Source organism: Notothenia coriiceps, unplaced genomic scaffold, assembly GCF_000735185.1.
Source record: "Notothenia coriiceps isolate Sejong01 unplaced genomic scaffold, NC01 NC01_scaffold00037246, whole genome shotgun sequence".
In the NCBI taxonomy this organism is placed as follows: domain Eukaryota; kingdom Metazoa; phylum Chordata; class Actinopteri; order Perciformes; family Nototheniidae; genus Notothenia; species Notothenia coriiceps.
The window spans coordinates 27331263-27351150 of NW_011369947.1; the positions used below are offsets into that span (position 1 = coordinate 27331263).

Consider the following 19888-nt stretch of genomic DNA (forward strand, 5'->3'; position numbering starts at 1 on the left):
AGAATCAAGTTACAGTTAACAAGTCGTGGATGTGGCGGATATTTAACCATTAAAGATTAACAATTGACCAGAATATTATTTTTAGTGTCCTAATTTTACCTTAAATACTCATGCGAACAATATCTTAAAACCTGCACAACCCTTTGAACCAGCGCCATATAGTATAGTATAGTCGGCGCTGCTTTGAACATGTTGCACATTTCTTCACCACAGTACATATTTTTAAATATGCACAGCTCTTCCTTCTGACTATCGTATTTGAATATATTATTTGTCATATTTTATTTTATTTTACCGTAGGCTACTCAGTTTCTTACATATATTTTGTGTAAATAATGTCATTATTTAAAAAAGCTTTTTTCCAAACAACATAGGCCTATTCTTCTTTCTGTGTCTTTAACACCAACGCAAATTCCTCGTATGTGTTAACCCACTTGACAATAAATCCGATTCTGATTAATTAATTAATACATTTTAGACATTGGACTCAAACTGCAAGCACCGTGTTCTAACAGCAGGGGGAGAGCGCATGCTTCAAATGATGTAGTCTGCTTCTGATGACAGCCGAGGGCCGCAGTGGTTTAGTCTTTCCGGGGTTCGCCCAGCAAGTCTAGTGTGCTCAAAGATAGTCGAGGACCATCGATGATAACTTGGTAGGATATCTATGCAACGTTTGCATTAACAGCAAGCACCAACGACTTCAGCTCACCACTGCAACAACGGCTATTCCAGTTAACTACAGCAACAACGGCTAGTCCGGTTAACCAAAGCAACGGCTAACAGCTCTCAGCTAAAGAGTTAGCCACGACCGCAGACAGGTAATGTGAACTAAAGTTTTAAGCATCGCATTTTCCTTGCATATATGACAAAATATGAAGGGAAAACATGATTAAATTAAGTTTTTAGAATGTTAAGTTATCTACGGTTTAGCTAGGTTGACGTTAGCAAACACCACGTCAACGGTTCTGACACATCTTAAATTAGTAGACAGCTATAAGCTAACCAATGAGAGTCAAACTGGACACAATGCTTCTTTAATGCTTGCTAAACCATGAAATATAACAATTTGTCATTATATGATGTGTCGTTACTAGCATAAGTATTTGTGTCACTTTTGTCCACCTAGTTAGTCACGTGACGGTGCTGCAACAGGTAACTGCTAAAGTAAACCATGAGAGTGTGTTCCGGTGTGTGGTGTAGAGAGAAGTAGAGTAAACATTGTGATTATAGCTGCAATACTTCACTGTCTGCATTAGAAATAATAGCACCCACGTCGTTTCCTGTGTTGCTTTATGTCACACATGTACCAAACCTATACAAGTAATCACACTGGAAATCCGGAAATACACACATTTATTTTACCATGTCAGCACTTGGCTCACATATATGTATCCAAGACTATCAGGGATTTATCTCATTGCATGCTTAGCACTGCGAGTTGAACAAAATTATATTACATTTATTTACAGGCACATACTGGGGTTCGGTTTGTATTGCATTCCTATATTTTACTGAACCATAAGTTGTCAGCTGGTATGGTAGGATTTTTTTTATATCCTTCTATCTGTCTGTTTTCAGGTATGTCTGAAGTTAGTCTTGAGGCTGAATCGGGGAAGACCTCACCTGAGGACCCTCAGCTGGATTGTGAGGGGGAAGACAAAACAGAAGAAAGTGTTAGTGAGGATGTGAGACAGGGCAGTGTAGACGACAGTAGTGGAAGAGATTACCAAGATGATGAGATGGACGAGATTGATATTGACAGCACTGAAGAAAATGCTGAAAATGGTGATAAGGCCATTCAGAAGGAGGATGAGGGCATTCAGAGAGAGGGTGTGGTGATAATCAGTGAAAGTGATGCTGCACACATGTCTGCGAGTGTAGAAAATGAGGGACCTGAGGCAAACCATCAAGTTGAAACTGCTGAAACACCAGAGGAAAGTGGAGATTCTGACACTGAAACAAAGGTGATATTGTCATTCACTTTGGATAATCTTCTAGCACTTGCTCTCTGTGCTCTTGCTGTTTCGATCTTTACTTGCTGTGATGGTGATGATCTCTTTCCTATACAAATTAATTTACTAAAAGATTGGATTTAGCTGTGAAGCTTTATCCTATTATTCAACAACATCAGATCTTGTTTGTTTCTCCTGGTAGATGTGTTTCAGATTTCATTCTGCTTTGCTGGAGGTTATGAAATATAGCTGGTGTAGCTGTTGCTCTGTTGACGGTGCAGTAGTTGGTGGCTTTCTTTCTTTTACTTGTGTGTTGCTCTGTCAGGTGCTTTGTGTGTCTGGGTCTGGGGATAATCAAGGCGTCTTACGTTTCCTTTGTTTTGTATACATGCTGGCTTATCTCAAGTAATTTCTGAGATTTGTTTTTGCTGCTTATTACAATGCAAACTTGAGTATAAAATGTAAGTGGGTAAGTATATACTTTTTGTTTTTGCCTTCTAGACACTCGTTGCCATTGCTACGTGTACATGATGTGTTAATGATTACATTTCTTCACAATGTTTCCCTGTTTTGTAAGTGGGGTGTAAATAAAGCTCGAGAGTTCTACATGCTGTCACGTGGCTGGGAAAGTCAAACGGGTTTGGACTCCTGACTGCACATTCTCCGGGAGTCCCACATTTCTTGTGTCGCTGGAATGTGTGACTCCTCAGGCTCTTGATTTACGTTCTCTATCGGGCTCAGTGCCACTATTGCAAGTCCAATCACAATCGTTATTTCTTTGTAAACCCTCTTCATTTACTAAACCTCAGTCATCACAGTTGTAACTCACAATTTCCAGATCTTACTTTAAGATACATCTTTAATCCTTTCTGCAGCCTTAACCCAGCAATTTTCAACAGGCTTCTGCTCTTCTGTAGTTTGAGAGTCAAGCCATGATTCCTTCAGCTGACGCAGCTAATTGGACAATTAGTTTATTGTTGTTCCCACGTCATGCTTGCTTGTATCCAGGATACTGTCGGTAACGGCACAAGATGACTTGCCATACCTTGCCTTTTCATTTCCCTACTTATCTTTCAGCCACTCTCCTACTCTCTGTAGGCTGACATACTATTCCCAAGCTTCCTGCAAAGTGTTTCCAGATGTTGGGTTGGACCATTTTGGCTCTGAGATGCCTGATCATCCCTGGATCCTTGGCTTAATCATTCCTATAACAAAAACAAGATTGTATTGGGACAATCAATACAGTTGTGCAAGAACTGCAGATGGATAAATAATACATTGAAAAAACCGTTGTGCAATCCAACTTCATTTACACCCTTTTTTCGGAGACGTGCCTTGCCTGTGTAAACTTGATTTCAGAGGTGATTGGGCAGCACTCTGTTATCTGCAGTAGGCTGATAGACAAGCCAACCCTTACCTGTGCTGATCGGTCCCTATGCCGGGGTCTTATAGCCTTAAAGTATTTATGTCACTGTCACATGACACAACACCTAAGGTAAAGTCTTTGTCAAGCATTTTTACATATAACCTTGACTTTGGTCTATATCTATTATGTCATAATAGGGTTGAGTCTATCGGTTTTTTAAAACATATTTTTTGATAAGATTATTACTAACCTAACATCCAAACACAGCAACTTCTTTACAAAAGGCGTTCTTCTCCATTTCTTTCTTTATAAACATACATACCGTATCAAATGACACATTGTGTGATCAAAGCAAAACACTGGGCTATATCTTGTAGTATTTGCCTATAGATAACCCACGTTCTTTTAATATACAAAAATCAGTTAAACTAGTTTTAAAAGACCTATCAGGTTACTTTATAATGGATTGTCTGAAATTGGTGTATTCTCTCAATTGGACTCTGTGGTTACTTTATGGTAATGTATTTCTTTATTTGGAAAAAAGAGGAAACCACATGTTTATATATCTATCTTTTTTTTCTCTATGCGTTTCCCTTAATTTAAGTCACAGTCTGAACTAGAATACAATATATTAGTTCCACAATGAAGGGAATTGTACTGGGTTGTTAAGAAAGACTTAATTTACAAAATACATTAAAACCAAACAAGCAAGCTTTGTTATTAAATGTGTTCTTGGTAAAAACCCATGTTTTGAACGGACTCTTGGCCCACACAGTGAAACCTGTTGCTTTGTTCAGACAAGACCCATATCTTGTTTCCTGCTAGCTATCTGCATTATTTAGACACCGCTCAAGGTTTACCTCTAGCTGAAGGATCTTGTTCAAAGAGAGAAATTCAGATTTATACTACATTGTTTCCTTGTTACCTCCTCTGCCAGGCATGTCACTAATCCACCTTAAACTGCTGGACCTCACATAGCTGACATGTAAAGCTTTTATGGTGTTTAGGGCAGCGTTCTAGTTCCTAAGTCCACTGTGATTAGGCCAAAAGTTGCACTATAACAAATCTGATGCTGCAAACAGTTTTCTCCAATGGGTGGCCCTTCTACAAGCCAAGATGGAAATGTGCAGCTATTCAAACAAATGTGTTCCTTGGTCAGTTCAACCAACAGGATCAATTAAAAGGGACTAAATGTATTTCACAAAGACTATAACAGGTATTTCCTTGTAATTGTTGGCTTAAGGGAAATGTTGGTCCATTTGTGTTTTTTCATCACAGGATTTTCCACATTGGACCACACATAATGAGCAGTTATAAAACATGATGCTTAGGGTTGAATGTGGTCTGAATGTCACTGTGAAACATAAAGCCATGTATTTGCGAGTAAGCGCTTCGAGGAACATGGCAACAAGAAAGCAGATATTTTCAAGGAAAGGGTTGTTGCTATGGAGAACAGCAGATGATAAAGATCAGTGTTTCCTCTCCGTTGGCTGCACCCTGCCAACGGAGCCCTGCGCCCCCCCTGAAATTCAAGGTGTTTTTAATTTTAAGTTTCACAATTTTAAGTTGTGAGTGTAATGTTTGTGACCCTAAGAAACACTGATGCATTAATCAATAACAGTAATCCACAGCTCCTCTCTCTGCTCCAGAGGATTTAAAAACAGATACTGTATATACCACCACCACCACCCCCCCTGAAGATAACTGGTTGATTCCCTTATTTGCATAGCTTCATGGGTGGGGCACTTGCATACTAAACCTTTGTAATGAATCAGATCCTGTGTTTACAAAACTCCTGCTACGTCCAGTAAGTCGACCCAAACTATGTTAAAAAATAGGGGAGCGTTGAATTGAAGTCCGATGTTGCATAACTTCATGTTTTACTGCTGCAACATAACTGCTTATTCTGTAGCTGACTAAACTCCCCATCCTTTCCTGGAAAGAGTTTTGACCAAGATTTTTGCAAAACATTTTCTAATCAGAATGAATTATTATCTTATTATTCTAATATTTGCAAGGGAGTCAAAGTTTCAATGCTACTGTATGACAAAGTAGTCCCAGTTGTATCTATCGATCAGGCAAGAGTATTTTTGTTGTAAGGGCAGCTGAAGTCTGTATTAAAAGAAACATTATGCAATGCACTCAGCTTCCAAAATATGACACAATAACTAATAACAGTATTTTATCCTGGCCCAGGCTCATGATTTCCACCAGGCTGTGTCCACAAGATGGCAGCCCACATCTCTTGTGTCCCACTAGTGGATGCTGAGTTGTGTTTCTTAACAGAGGACTCTCTCTTTGAAGTGATATGGTGAAGCTTTAAAGAATAACCTGCTTCTTTTCACCCTCCGATTACAGGAAAGCACAATGACTGAGGAGTTCCATAGAAGCTCAGCGGCTGAGATCCCAGTCACCAGCAACGGGGATCAGAGCCCGGACATGGTGTTCCAGAGGGTAAGGCCGTGTCTGGAGAACTGCATCTCAAAGCTATACTTTTCTAGGAGAATTGTCTCATCATAAAATATTAAAGACTCCTGGATAAATATACCAGTGCAAACAATCATGCCTTTCATTTTGTTGTTTCTTTGGCAGTCTAAAAAAAATAGGAGACCTGCAACCAACAATTATCTTTATTATTAACTAGATTAAATGGTTTTATCTATGAATATTCAGAACAGACTTTTCATAACACAGGGAGATTTATTATATATTTATATGTTTTATTTATTTACTCCAACCAACAATCCAAAATGTTAACAGTTAACTAGATATGGAGAAGAAAAAAACATTACAAACATATACCTCAACATGAAAGCAAAATAAAATATTTGCAATTTGGTTTTAAATAAACTAAAAATAACCGATTTTTTTTTTGCTAACTGATTGACAAGAACATTTTACAAATCTATGCAGCTCTACACAAAGAGGTTTAATTCTATTAGCAGGGGCATAATCCACTGTCAAGGATTCAAGGTGATATCCCTGCAGTAAAGCATTTAGATGGAGACATTAGGGTGCCCTCTCTTATCATCCATCTGACTGAGCAGCAGTGCTTCCAGATGGCCTGCTGTTTACTCGCTCTGTCACACTGACAGTTGCCAGGAAGACAACACAGCCACAATAATGTATGCATCAAATATGCATCTTCTAAACATTAGCTCAGGCATTTGAATGTACATGCTAACACATGTCAATCCGCTGTGCACCACTTTGCTGGTCAACCCTACTTTAGGTTTGCCACAAGTTTACTTTAAGACTTATGTGACGTACATTTTAGGAGGTGTCTGCTTCTGTACAATCATTAATTCATAACAAGACAGGAGATGCCAGATGGTTCTCTACTGTTCAATTCCCCTCTCAACTATCAATTGGATGTTTTTTTTATATTTAAGGGGAATTCTCAAGATTCAAAGTGCTGCTGAATAATGAGGGAAGTTTGTCGAGAACAATTACGGTCATTTTAATAAAATATAGTATCTGCCACCTGATTTAAAAGACTTTCAAAGATATCCTTTTTTTATTGTGAAGTTGATCAAATGTGTTATTGTACTTTTCTTTCTTTGTAAGCAGAATGTGCGACTTAGCGTAGCCCAAATGTCTGTAAACTACAGAAAGGACAGAAAGCTCCCTGTCTTTGCCGCCTGTCTGCTAAGAACTACTAAACCTGTTGATATAATCCCCGTATGATTTGTTTCACAGGACTCTTACCCCAGTGTCCCCAGGGCCCTAAACCTCTCCGAGTCCTGTGTCACTTCCGCCAACTTCGCCTCAACAACAGAGGGCATCATCGAATCAGGACCATACAAAGGTGAAACACTTCACTCCCCGTTTTTTATTGTTGCTGTCCTCGTTTTGTTTATGTGCCGTTTCCTCACTATCAGACATTTGCAACGGAGCAGCTCATCAGAAATGTTCCAGCCTTGTTACGTTACTTGAGTGCTTTGCAGCATTCAGTGTTTAAAAACAGTCTTTCTCTCCATCTATTCACCGTGCTCCACTTTTGGGTTTTAATCTCTGTGAAATTGAAAGGCAGACATTTGAATTTGTAAAGGTGGACCTCCAATTGAATTTAATGAGTTCCCTCTGATCACCAGGTTTTAACGCTCCTTTCCTTTTCATCATCCTGTCCTTGTTACAAATGCAAATAAAAAATCTCCCCATTGAGTGGTGAGCTGTTGTAGCCCGTTTACTATAATGTTGCCATGGATATTTTCCATGTTATTTGCACTGCTGGAGGTAGGCTTTTGTTCATTAACATATTCATTCTCCAAAAAAAGGAAACAAACAACAAACAGGAAATCAACTTCAATAAAAAAATCCCCTTTCCACGTGTTTAGGCTGGATGGTGACAAACTAATGAATGATAACTTTGAATATCTCCCAGGGTCAGCCAGCCTGCCCACGTCTCCCGTGGCTCCTGTAGCTCCCAGCTCTACTGTTGCTAGCCGCTTGGCGCGCTCTTCCAGCGATAGTCAGGCTGAGACAGGTACCGGCAGCAGTGGAGTATGAATCAGATCATAATGAATCGTCACCTTTTGCACACTGTAATTAACCGCAGTCCTATTGTACCTCTTGGTTTTTCACCAGTTTCTTACCTGCTCCTTGTTCCCACAGGCTGTGCTCCATTCAGAATCAAACCTTTCTTCTCCTCCTCTCTTGTTGCTGAAACTTTGTCTTTGTATATGTCTGGGCTGATTCAAGTAGTTTTGTTGCTTGGCAGTGGCTAACCATCTGTGTTAACACAAACCCTTAGACTATTTTTTTCTAAGATCTCCACATTTCTAGATCTGGTGCAACCTCTCGATGCCCTAAGCATCAGCTCGGCTTGGAGGGAACTGCTCTCATTTAATCGCAGGTGGTTTTCATGCTTGTAATCTTTGTCCTTGCAAAAGTTGCCACTCGTAGTCTCCCATAGCCTTAATCTATGGAGATCTGAAACTGACAACATTTTTAAAGATTTTCGGAAAAGTGAAAAATATAACATAACACATACATACATTAAAATAGTGCTTTAAAAAAATTAAACATTTTATAATTTGCCTCCATTTTCACTTCTATTCAGCTGGTTGGAGGAAAAGTATATGAATTATTTTTGTTTACTAAATAAAACTTTAAACCTATTTTATTTATTTTTAAATCAACAATAATAACAATTATTTTATGAACTGACTGATATATTGTCAGTTTCAGGGCTCAATATCTTTTAACATTTCCCCACTGTGCCCAAACTACAAAAAAGCACTTCATCACTGTTACTGTTTTTTTTAAATGGTAAGTCCATGATTAATTGTATTTTAATTTTAATTTTGTTTAGAATAATCCTACATGTTATCAGCAACCACTAAGACCTCTAATTTGAGTATTTTGTCTTTTGTCAGTTTCAATGTTAACATGACCCTAACCCTCCCTAATTTTCACCACAGCCTGCAAATCAAATAACGTAATCACCTACTAAGTGAATGATTTTTAATTGTCCAGGCACGATGAATGAACAGCCAAAGAGCGGAGCGGTGGTCCTATCAGACGACTTAAAGAGCCCAGCCATGGAGAAACTGGACCTAGTGAGAAAGTGGAGCATCAACACTTATAAAGTAATCCTCTCTTTCCTTCATTTTTCTTTTTTTGTCCTACCTCACCCTGTTTCTCCTCTCAACCCAAGTCTCCATCTTTATCTGTTAGCTTATTAAGATGTTGGCTGAAAACGGGACTATACCCCAAACTGACAACGCATATTATTGATATCTTCACTTGTTTTAGACTATGAAATTGGCTCCACTCTGTCCCTCTGATTGTCCCTATTACAGTATGTCTCCCAGCAGTGCTTCCTAATATTTTGAAAAATTCTGCTGTCTTCTGCAGTGTACCAGACAGATCCTGTCTGAGAAGCTGGGACGAGGCTCGAGGACGGTGGACCTGGATCTGGAGGCCCAAATCGAAGTCCTGCGAGACAACAAGAAGAAGTACCAGAATGTCATCAAACTGGCTCAGACGCTGGCCAATCAGCTGTCCCAGATAATGCAGACGCAGAGGCAGCTGGGTAACGCCTTCGCCGACCTCAGCCTCAAGTCACCAGAACTGCATGTGAGTCCATATCAATGTATCAGATCAGGAAGGATGAACAGGAAGCGGCATGTTAACATCCTTACATAGTGTCCTAGCAGAGAGCCATAAAGTAACACGTAATATGTTCTGCCTTGTGGGTCATCTGGTGGGAACATATTTCCCTGAATCTACTTTGATCCCTTAGATTACAGTTTATGTTTATTATATTGGTTCATGAAAGTTAATGACTTAAAAGGCATTATAAAGCTAAGATCATCTTCCACTTCCTCAAAGTCCTCTAATTGTGTTACAGGATTTATCAATAGTGCTCCATGATTCAATGAAAGGAGTTCTTTCTATTTTATATTCGAGTCAGTGCATATACAGTATAATAATTCTACATTTTGTTAACTATTATCTATGTATTATGTATCTTATACACAGATATTCTTTTGAGAATATTTTGTTGTAGATGTATTGTTGCTACTGCTGTCCTAATATGTCTTACCTAGTCTGCATATTGGTTAATGGATAATAATAGATTTAAAAATGTTGTGTTTTAATTTATGCAGATCCTGAAACAATGAATTGTTACTTATATTAATATTTAATAATCACTGTTACACCTGTGTGTATATCTATATACAAAAATAACTGTATAATGCTGGCACCTGCAGCTTCTTCTTCTAACTGCAGTGCAAATTAAGCAACATTTCCGGGGCTTACTAACATTTCTTTGACTCTGTTTCTCAGGAGGAGTTTGGTTACAACGCTGAGACCCAAAAGCTTTTGTCCAAAAATGGAGAGACATTGCTGGCTGCTATCAACTTTTTCATCGGCAGTGTAAACACTCTTGTGGACCAAACAATTGAAGACACCTTGGTTAATATCAAACAGTATGAATTTGCAAGGTAAGGTTGCTTGAGTTTGCGCACCATGTCCTTACCACAAATGGTTATCTAACAATCGGTAGGATATTTTTCAATCCAGCTGAAATGTTTTGGGGAGATCAGGGCTGTCATGAAATCAGATTTCCTGCTTTCATTGCCTTTAACAATTTAACATGATGCATTTTTCTGATGCTGTTTAAATAACCTCACTTCTAGAGTTGAGTATGACGCGTACCGTACAGATTTGGAGGAGTTGAATCTGGGACCACGTGATGCCACCACCATGCCCAGGATCGAGTTCTCCCAGCAGCAGTTCCAGATCTACCGCGAGAAATACGAGAGGATGCGAAACGACGTCTCCGTCAAGCTGAAGTTCCTGGAAGAGAACAAGGTTGGTTATTGGCTTGCTCTAGTCCTCATAACTGGAGCAGAATAATGGCTTTTATTTAAAATGCTCACTGTTCATCATCTTATTAATTTCTTCTCCTGCAACAGGTGAAGGTATTGCACAACCAGCTCATCCTGTTCCACAATGCCATTGCTGCGTACTACGCCGGAAACCAACAGCAGCTGGAACAGACACTCAAGCAGTTCCACATCAAGTTGAAAATTCCGGGTGGGGACAGTCCATCTTGGCTGGAAGAGCACTAATCACTCCCTCTGAAGCCGAAGAGGATCAGTTTGACAGGAAATGTCAAATCCTACAGAAACTACGGGAAACCTTCAACTCGACTGTCACTGCCTTTCAAACTTTCACAGCTGTAAATCTTTTAACTCTACACAAAATGAAAAAAAAAAAAACTCTTACAATCCGTTTTACTCTTGTTGTTGAATCATCCATCGATGCACTTTTAAACTGTTTGGCAAATCTGTTGAACAGGAGTTGCTGCATTTAACACATTTGAAAACTGTAACTGGCCTTTTGTATTCCAGCATATGAATGTTGTATCCCAGCACGGCGGACATGTTGTCTCTGTAAGGGCAGCAACGGGATCAAAACAACTGCCGTCGGATCACTATTTACAGAACTCTTCTCAGATGACTGAGATTTGGTGAATGCTTAATACAAGTCTAATCAGGAAGCTTCATGTGATTCTGAACATGATTTCAATCATGATTTGATTTTACAACTGTTAAAAACAGGGTAAAGCGGCATTCAGATTTGAGTCATGCATGCAATTGGTCACTTCTATCAGCAAACTCGTATTAAAGTGATGGATTGACGTATTGGAAAATACGCTTATTTACTTTTTTGGCAACTTTTTTTGTGTTCAGTTGCAGGTTAGCTTAGCTATGCATAAAGACCCTAAACAAGGTGAAACAGCTAGCCCGGCTGTCCAAAGGTAAATAACATGGTGCGTATCAGCACCTCTAAATCTCACTTAAACAAAAAAGAATCGAGTTGTGGTTTTATGGGAGGTGATGTGCCTTTGGACAGAGGCAGGCTAACTGTTACCCTTGATTATAGTGTTTATGCTAGGCTAAGCTAACCAGCTCAGGCTGTAGCTTCATAATTAGTGTACACACACAAGAGTGTTACCGATCTTCTCATCTTACTCTATTTTCCCAAAACGTCAACTATTACTTTAAATTGATATTCTAAAATTATATCGATGGCCGCTCACAATAAATTCTGCACTCTGCAATATGATTATAATGACAAGATGCTGCTTTTGATATTGCTCTTTTTATCGATATTTCCCTCTTTGGTCTTCATTCATGGCATTCAGAGAAATTGAAGGACCAGCCTTATTGTATGTGACTAAATGTGCCTTGGATTTATTCTTCTCTTCCTCTCTGTGCTTTTATATCTGGTCTTGTTGTTTAAAACAGGCTCTCTCACTACCAATTCTCGGGACCCACTCTTGCAGGAAGAGCATGGACCAAACACACACTCTCAAAGGACAATTATACATGTTCAAACACTCCACACATGTCTGTGTTTAAAAAATACTCCACGAACATTTGAAGTTTAAAGACATTTTAAGATGTTCTCAAAGATATTTATCCATATTGCACATGCACATTTATGCATTTGAGACTAAGTACTTGTAAGAAATGTATGATATGATATATGATATGAAAACCAAAATATGATTAACTTGAGGAACCTTTTTTTGAATTTGAAAGACCAGCTTCCTTTGAGCTTCTTAAAGTTTTGTTCATTGGGCTACATAAAAGTTTAGTTTTGGAAGAGGACATACTGTAGGCTGGTATTGATAACCAGCTGTCCTCGTTTGGGTGATTTGTACTTTTCCTTTGGCTTACCATAGCAGTTTGGGAGTGTGAATCTTGTACAACAATCTATTGTTTCCCGGAAATAGATGGATATATATTTGTAATTTTCTCTATTTACTTTGAGTATGTAGTTTTGGATTTTTTGTTTTTCCTGAAGACTTGCATAATGATGTGATAGTATGTGCTAGTGGGACTCTACCTTTGTAATAATAAAACATTAACACATGAGTTAAGAAAAGGATTCTGAATGTTGTGTAACCTCTTTGGGAAAATAAAAGTTTCTTTTCTTAATCTCTTAACGTGTTTGTAGTAGCAGCTTGTATCAGATGTCATCACCAGGGGCCAACAAAGAAAAATAAAGTAGAACATTTGGCAACCGAAGGCTATAGAAAAAAGGATGCAGACATTGTCACTGAAAGGAAAAGCTTATGACATGCCCTACGAAAAACTACAATTATATCACAAGTAAACCTTCTCTGCATTTATCTAGCTTTTTGTTTCTTTCCAGATAAACAGCCCTGGTGTACACTCTGTTGACTTATGGATTCAAGTCGACTGTTTACTGTTTACTGGACTGTGTCCAGGTGCTTTTAGGTTCCCCTTTAGGATTTCATAATCACAGACCCACCACACCCACGGGTATACATTTGACAGGTTCTGGTTAAGCCTCTGAAAAAGCTTTGAGGATGATCACAGACTCGGTGCTGCGTTTTATCTGTTGTACATTGTCCATCAAATAAGGCAAAAAAGAATAGATAACAAGACTAAGATCCACATTCTAAAGTTTCTGAGTAAAAAGGCATGGAAGACTGCAGGGTGTCAAGTCGACCGCAGTGCAAAACAACATGGAAAAAGTTTTAAGAATATATAGAAATGTTAATTTATCAATATTTCATTACAAAATCAATTGTATTCAGTAGCATGGAAAAAAAATAACTTATATGTTTTGAATAATTGTATAACTCAGTGTTTTGTGCAAAAAAACTGGAGTTTACTAGCACTGAGGGATTATAAATACTGGAGAAAAATACATCTCGCTCAACTGAAATCTCAATTAAGTGAACATGTTCTAATCCTATTGCAAAAATGTCATCAAGCTAAAACAAGGCTGCTTTTGTCCTGCAAAGTAGAAACATTGGGGGTTAAAGGTCCCATGTCATGCTTTTCTGGTTATACCCGTCCCATTGTGTGTTATGTAGCTTTTTATGCATGTGAACGGTCTGCCGTCACAAACCCTCAAAGTACACCCTGTAGCGAGTAAAACTGTTAACACAGAAAATACCTGTCTATGCTGACCCAGAACGTTGGAGATTTATCTTATTACATTGTTTACTTCTTGGGTATAGTGACGTATTTCGAGTATAGTGACGCAACGTAACGTCCGCGGAGCCGTTACGTTTGGACCAATCCGGGGACTTCCTCACACACACACACACACACACACACACACACGGCGAGACGTTGCGAGGCTCTCTGCTGCGAGGAGCTGAACACTGGTGTGGGGTTGGCGAGACAGCTGAGCGAGACACCGCGGAAGTCAGCCTGGGCACACGCACACACACAAACTCCCAGCCAGGCTGCGGGTGTGTGTGTGTGCCCAGGCTGAGTTCCGCGGTGTCTCGCTGTCTCGCAGACGGCCACTGGGCTCACAGGGAGGGGGGGCAGGAGCTCCAACAAGCCGTTTAGGACAGAGAGTGAATACACATACTATACAGAGATGCTGTATGAGAAACCAATGTGAGTCTGGAGTCATCGAGAATACCAATGTGAGTTTGGAAATTGGTCAATATAACATTTATTCATCGTAGGCCTATCTGTAATTATATTTGAGATGTTTGTCCATTTATGTGTACACTAAGTTAGGCTACTTGTAATATTGTAAATGCACAGACTTTGTGAAATAAATATGGTGCTGAAAGAACAAAACGTTCCTGAGGAATGGAAGTAAAGTAGGCTACTCGTGATACTATCTCAAGATCAGTGCAGATTTACAATATTACAAGTAGCCTAACTTAGTGTACACATAAATGGACAAACATCTCAAATATAATTACAGATAGGCCTACGATGACGTTTGAACAGCATTTTACTGTTGTAGTTAGCATAGTTATTACTGTTGCAGCCGGTCATTTGAACTACTGTCAGTGTACTTCCACTTGAAACTGTATTGAAGAAAAATGGTTAAGTTGTATAAATGGAAAAAGTTCCTAACTACTTTCTTAACACGTTCTTAAAATATATACTTAAATGCAGTGCTTGAGTACTTTCCAGCCCAGTTTGAGCCTGATTAAATGAGCCTCGTTACATGAACCCACCTGAGTTTATTTCTCTGATGGCAGCCTTGTGGTTGCAGCAGTGGTCACAAGCTGCGTGTGGCCCGCGCAGGGGACGCGGGACCGCGCCTATTCCACCTGGTCCAATCACGTACGAGGACGCTCACATCACCGCCGTCTGCCGGAGAGTGTCTCCGCACTGTGTGTGCTGCAGCTCGGCCAAGACACCAGCTCCAGTGCACCTGACCGGCTAATAACCTGAAACAACACAGATTTTCTCCTCTGAAAAGTATCGACCACTAACTTCAACGGTGTCGGAGCGCCATACGTGTCCCGGCGAGCCCTCTCACCCCACGGTAAGTCCAGCAGGACGGTACCGCCGCATCATGCTGTGTGTGTGGATGGAAATATGTAACGACCTGCTACAACTGTGCTGTGGAAAGTCATTGTGGGGGAGAGTGGAGTCTGCAGGCTTATTCTTTAGCAAAGAAAAGCAGAGAGATGTAACCTTCCTGCTACTGTTTATATCTGCCTGTGACAAGGTGACAACAGAAGGTGTCCTGCTATGCAGTTAGGTCCACAATTACATAATGAAGATGTGTTGTAGTTTGAGGCCTGAATCTGTTGCTCTGCTGTGTGTTGGTAATGTAAGCACAAACAAAACACTGGCTTGTTGTCCAGTGTTTTAACTATTTGATTCAAGAACCTGATCACATACAATTTAACCAGATGGCTCAACATTTAGATTATAACACAATGAATAAGGAATATTGTACCTACACATGTACATCTTATTCATGTGACCATATTGTCATCTAAAAGATTAATAGGCATAGCAGCCTTAAAAGGAGGCTATTGGAAGTTATTATTGTATTACAAAACGTGAAACAGCATGTTTTTTTCACAATATGTAAAAACAGCCACACTTTTAAAAGATACTGTTGTTGTCGCTAAAGTATTGGGGTTTTCATGTTGGGGTAACCATTTCTGGTTTTTGCTTTCAGTTAGTAGTCTCTTTATGAAATGTGTTATATGTTTATATAATGTTTAAACATTAGTACTTTTACCAATACTAAGTATGGACATGTTTTTCCCACAAAATCGTTATTTTCTTCAACAAAGCAGTTTCAGATCTGACAGTTTTTGCTAATTTGCTTTAGATGGATTTTGGTTGCTAGGATAAAACAGAAACCAACATATCTGATGGACATATATTCGTATGTTAGAGTGTAGGCATTGTTTTGGTGCTGCGGGGGTTGTTGTGGATCCACTCACAGAACTTTCTGTCCCAACCTCAGCCTGTTAGTTCAGCATGGCTTTACAACTCTGCCTCTGTTGGTTTTGTTCTGCACCTCAGACCCTGGGTTCCTTGGCTTTTGTACACTATGCTGAGATGAATTAGAGGGCAATCCATTCAAGTGTTGGGAACAATACCCCGTGGAAAAAAAAGGGTTTCTCCCCGGGTCAAGCCAAGCGAGAGGTGTGTGTGTGTGTGTGTGTGTGTGTGTGTGTGTGTGTGTGTGTGTGTGTGTGTGTGTGTGTGTGTCCGGTTGCTGTGGAAGCAGAGCCTAACATGCATGGAAAACTCAATTCTCTGACGTCATTCCCGAGTAGGAAGATGTTGGGGGTCTTGATTTATGTATGTGGGAGCAAGAGAGAGGCTGAATAGTTGTTGCCAACTTGGGTCAACTGGAGTGTTTTTTATTGCCTGAAAATCTGTCCTAGTTTGCGATGAAAAACGGTAAACAAATAAAATCCATAACAAAGGAAGAAAGAAAAGAGGAAGACAATTAAAGTGCCCTCAGTTCCCACCCCTGTGACCACCCATATCTCTCAGCCATAAACTGTCTAATAAATAAAATTAAGCCTAAAATACAACTTAAGAGTCTGCCAAAAGTATGTTATGCCTAAGACATTGGGGTAAAATACCTATATAATTCCTCCACAGATGTTGTATTTATAAATATTGTTTTAGGGGATTTAGGAACTTCTCTCAGTGGCTCCTGTTGTGTTTTCCAAGAGGCTGTAATGTGATCCGTATAAATACACTGTAAGTATTGGTATTAAATTATATTCTAATGAAGCCTGTTGTATGCCTCCGGGCCCTTGGGCAAACACTTTTCCCCACTGCCATGTAAACATGTTTGCATTTCCTTCTCGTTTCCCTGCAGTTGTCACTATGGTGACGTGAACACCTGCTTTATTTGCCACCTTTGTTTGTCATTGCCACTCTGCTCAGGATCTGTTGCTTGAGCTTTCACTAAATCAAACAGTACGTGTATTATTCTGCTCGAAAGACTGTGATTAATCTGTAAGTATATGGCAGACGTTGGTGGTACAGTGAGATTTGCCTAAAGCTGATCCTGGCACGAGGCTCAGATTTCTGAAGCAACAATTGGAGAGCAGATCCAGAGGTGGTACAGACGCAGTGGTCTGCTGCAGGCCAGACACTGATCGCCTGCTAACAAAAGAACAAACAGAAGAAGACTCAAAGCTCTGTTTTTGATCCGGAGCCATTCAGATGGTGTACTCTGTGTGTCCCATCTCTTCCCTCCTTCTCGTCATTATCTCGCCTGACTGGCTTCCTGTTTCTAATGGTTTACCTTTTCTCTGGGTGTGCCTTTGTATTAGGAGATTCACTGTTTGTTTTGTGATCTGAAGTTTAATTTACTTCTGAAGAGGCTCTGTGAACTACGTTTGAAGCAATCCTAGAAGTTGGCCATATGGTACGATCACATAAAGTTAAGCAACAACTGAGCATCTTTGTGTTTACCTGATGAGTTGAAGTCATAATATTCACTCTCATTTGCTAGACAAAAAAAAAGCTTTCTCGTACAAAAGTGCTGCCATAAAAAAATAAAGGCTATAAAGATCAGTTCTTGTTGAAACTCTGGTAGAGGGATGTTGATTTAACTTTACGATCAGCACTCTTTGTTTGCATTGCATTATACTGAAAGCTGTTTAATATTAAGTCTATCCTTATTGGTAAAAACAGGTTGGAGAATATATTAGAAATACCTCAGTATTATGCAGTTGTTCCTAAACCTCAACTGAGTTTATTCTGTTGTAAAATATCTGAATGGCGTCTCATGGTTTGTATCATCATGCAACTGATGATTGTTTCATTATCAGTTAACCTGCATATTATTATATTCAGCGTCATTGAAAATGCTCCCTGTAGTAATTTTAAGGGGTGATTTGTCATGAAATGAAAGATGTATTTTCTTATCCTCATACATGGTACTGAATCATCAGTTGTTTAACAGTAAAGATTTTTGTTTTTGCTCGCTTAGTTGTTAAGAGGGTTAACTCAAATTCCTTGTTTCTTTTGGTTTAGAAAAGTCTTACTGGTGGTTATATACTTAGATGAATTCCCTCCTCAGTTACAGGTTAGCTGGAAGCGGTGATTTAATATGTGTTACAGGTGGTATAGTCCTTCATGTTAGTCTTAGCTGAACCCCTGTGAATCCTGGTTAAACAGTCATTGACAGAGCAGCATCGCGTGCTCTGCAAACTAGCAGCTTTAATCTTTCAAATCTGAAAACCTCGTTTCAGACACAGGCTGTTATTACCAGACTTATGCTAAGCTGGGGGGGATATGTTGTGTTGGGGGCAACTGCATCACATAGTCTTTACAAAATCCCTCCTTCCCTGACTCTGCAGGTGTTTGTGAAGCACGAGGAGGCACAGTGATGGGACTGCAGTAACAACACAGTTTGAGGGGTTTAATATTTGTCAATATATGTATGTTCCACACTACTATCTGACTCCTATTTGACGACTGGTATTTCTAATAGTAACTCATACTGCAACAGTTCTTTTTCTTTTAAGAAGATTCTACCACACGAAGTTCATAATGCTTTTACAGAATTAAAAGTGGATGGCAGTGCAGGACTCGATGGTATAGAAAACAGGTTCATAAAATTGGCGTCCCATATTCTCATGTACCCACTTGCTGATTTGTTCAACCTGTCTTTGTCCACCTGTGAGTTGCCGACTATTTAGAAATGTGCACGCATCATTCCACTACATAAAGGTGGTGATTTACTTGATACAAATAATTATAGACCAATCTCTATAATCTGTTCTATTTCCAAAGTTTTGGAGAAAATAATTTATAATCAATTTTCACATTATCTCAATACTTATAATATTTTATCTCCGGTTCAATCTGGTTTCAGGCCTAATCACTCCACAACAACTGCCCTACTTAAATTTACGAATGACTTGTACTCTGCTGCAGATGATGGTGAACTCACAGGTGCCATTTTTATTGACTTGACAAAAGCCTTTGATTTCGTTGATCGATATCTGCTCTTGGATAAACTTCACGGCATTGGCCTTTCTAATAATACAGTGTTATGGTTTAACTCGTACCTTCACAGTAGAAAGCAATGTGTGGTTGTTAATGGAAAACAGTCTGACCTGTTGATCCAACAAAAGGGTGTACCCCAAGGATCAACTCTGGGCCCACTTCTGTTCTCTATTTACATAAATGTTAATCTTCTTGTCTCGATTAATGTGTACTCGACCTTTATGCTCACTGATGACACTTGTCATTATACATCCAACAGATTTCACAATTCAATCTCTTCTTCAATCGGATTTATAATATCTTACAGGACTGGCTATCACCAACAATAAACTACTGCTTTAACAAAACAAAAATCTTATAGCCGATGGTCTTTTGGTACGCAGGCAGAAGCTCAAATCCAAAATCTAATGTAAGTAATAACATGTGTAGGATGGCACTCTCTGCATAAAGTTGATAGCTTTAAATATCTTGCGTGTATGGGCTAGACTCTGACTTTCATTTAACTACTATAAAGCATGTAATACAAAAGTCAATTACGGACGGTGTTTTACACCGCCTCGCAATTGTTTTACGCTCGCTGTCCGAAGAGAATTGCTTCTCAACTTATTCTTCCGATTAGTGGACTATTGTGATGTTGTCTACCAAATGCACATAAATCAGTACTTGCTCCAACTCAACTAGACTAATAGGACGTATGGCAGATATTGTTCTTGGTTTTGTCCCTTTTCGTAACACAGTCACTTTGCACAATTAATCAACCAACTAAATGGCCCTTCTTTAATGTATAAGACACACACATTGCTTCAGCGATA

General features: G+C 39.3%; 1 protein-coding gene and 1 long non-coding RNA gene across 5 annotated transcripts; one reads left to right on the forward strand and one right to left on the reverse strand.

Annotated features, from left to right (window-relative positions):
• The first annotated feature begins 535 nt into the window (after positions 1 to 535).
• On the forward strand, positions 536 to 12726 carry arfip1 (ADP-ribosylation factor interacting protein 1 (arfaptin 1)). 4 transcript variants are annotated; one of them, XM_010795393.1, is made up of 10 exons: positions 536 to 818; positions 1579 to 1964; positions 5677 to 5772; positions 7018 to 7126; positions 7703 to 7804; positions 8797 to 8909; positions 9178 to 9399; positions 10114 to 10271; positions 10467 to 10641; positions 10746 to 12726. In XM_010795393.1, exons 2-10 carry the CDS (start codon positions 1581 to 1583, stop codon positions 10899 to 10901), a joined length of 1515 nt encoding a protein of 504 aa, XP_010793695.1. In that variant the 5' UTR covers positions 536 to 818; positions 1579 to 1580; the 3' UTR covers positions 10902 to 12726. The 4 variants fall into 4 exon arrangements, with proteins under 4 accessions (XP_010793695.1, XP_010793698.1, XP_010793697.1 ...); XM_010795396.1 differs by lacking the exon at positions 1579 to 1964; XM_010795395.1 differs by lacking the exon at positions 7703 to 7804 and having other exon boundaries at positions 537 to 818.
• On the reverse strand, positions 4544 to 19249 carry LOC104966213 (uncharacterized). The gene is made up of 3 exons (XR_800644.1): positions 19145 to 19249; positions 16037 to 16040; positions 4544 to 4555 (listed from the first exon to the last, which is right to left on the reverse strand). It is a non-coding gene; the product is annotated as an uncharacterized lncRNA (long non-coding RNA).
• Positions 19250 to 19888: the final 639 nt, after the last annotated feature.

Coding starts and splice junctions, on each gene's coding strand:
- arfip1 (XM_010795393.1), top strand. CDS start 1,581: ATGTCTGAAGTTAGTCTTGAGGCTGAATCGGGGAAGACCTCACCTGAG. Junction 1,965..5,676: donor ATTCTGACACTGAAACAAAG/GTGATATTGTCA, acceptor CTCCGATTACAG/GAAAGCACAATGACTGAGGA. Junction 10,642..10,745: donor AGTTCCTGGAAGAGAACAAG/GTTGGTTATTGG, acceptor CTCCTGCAACAG/GTGAAGGTATTGCACAACCA.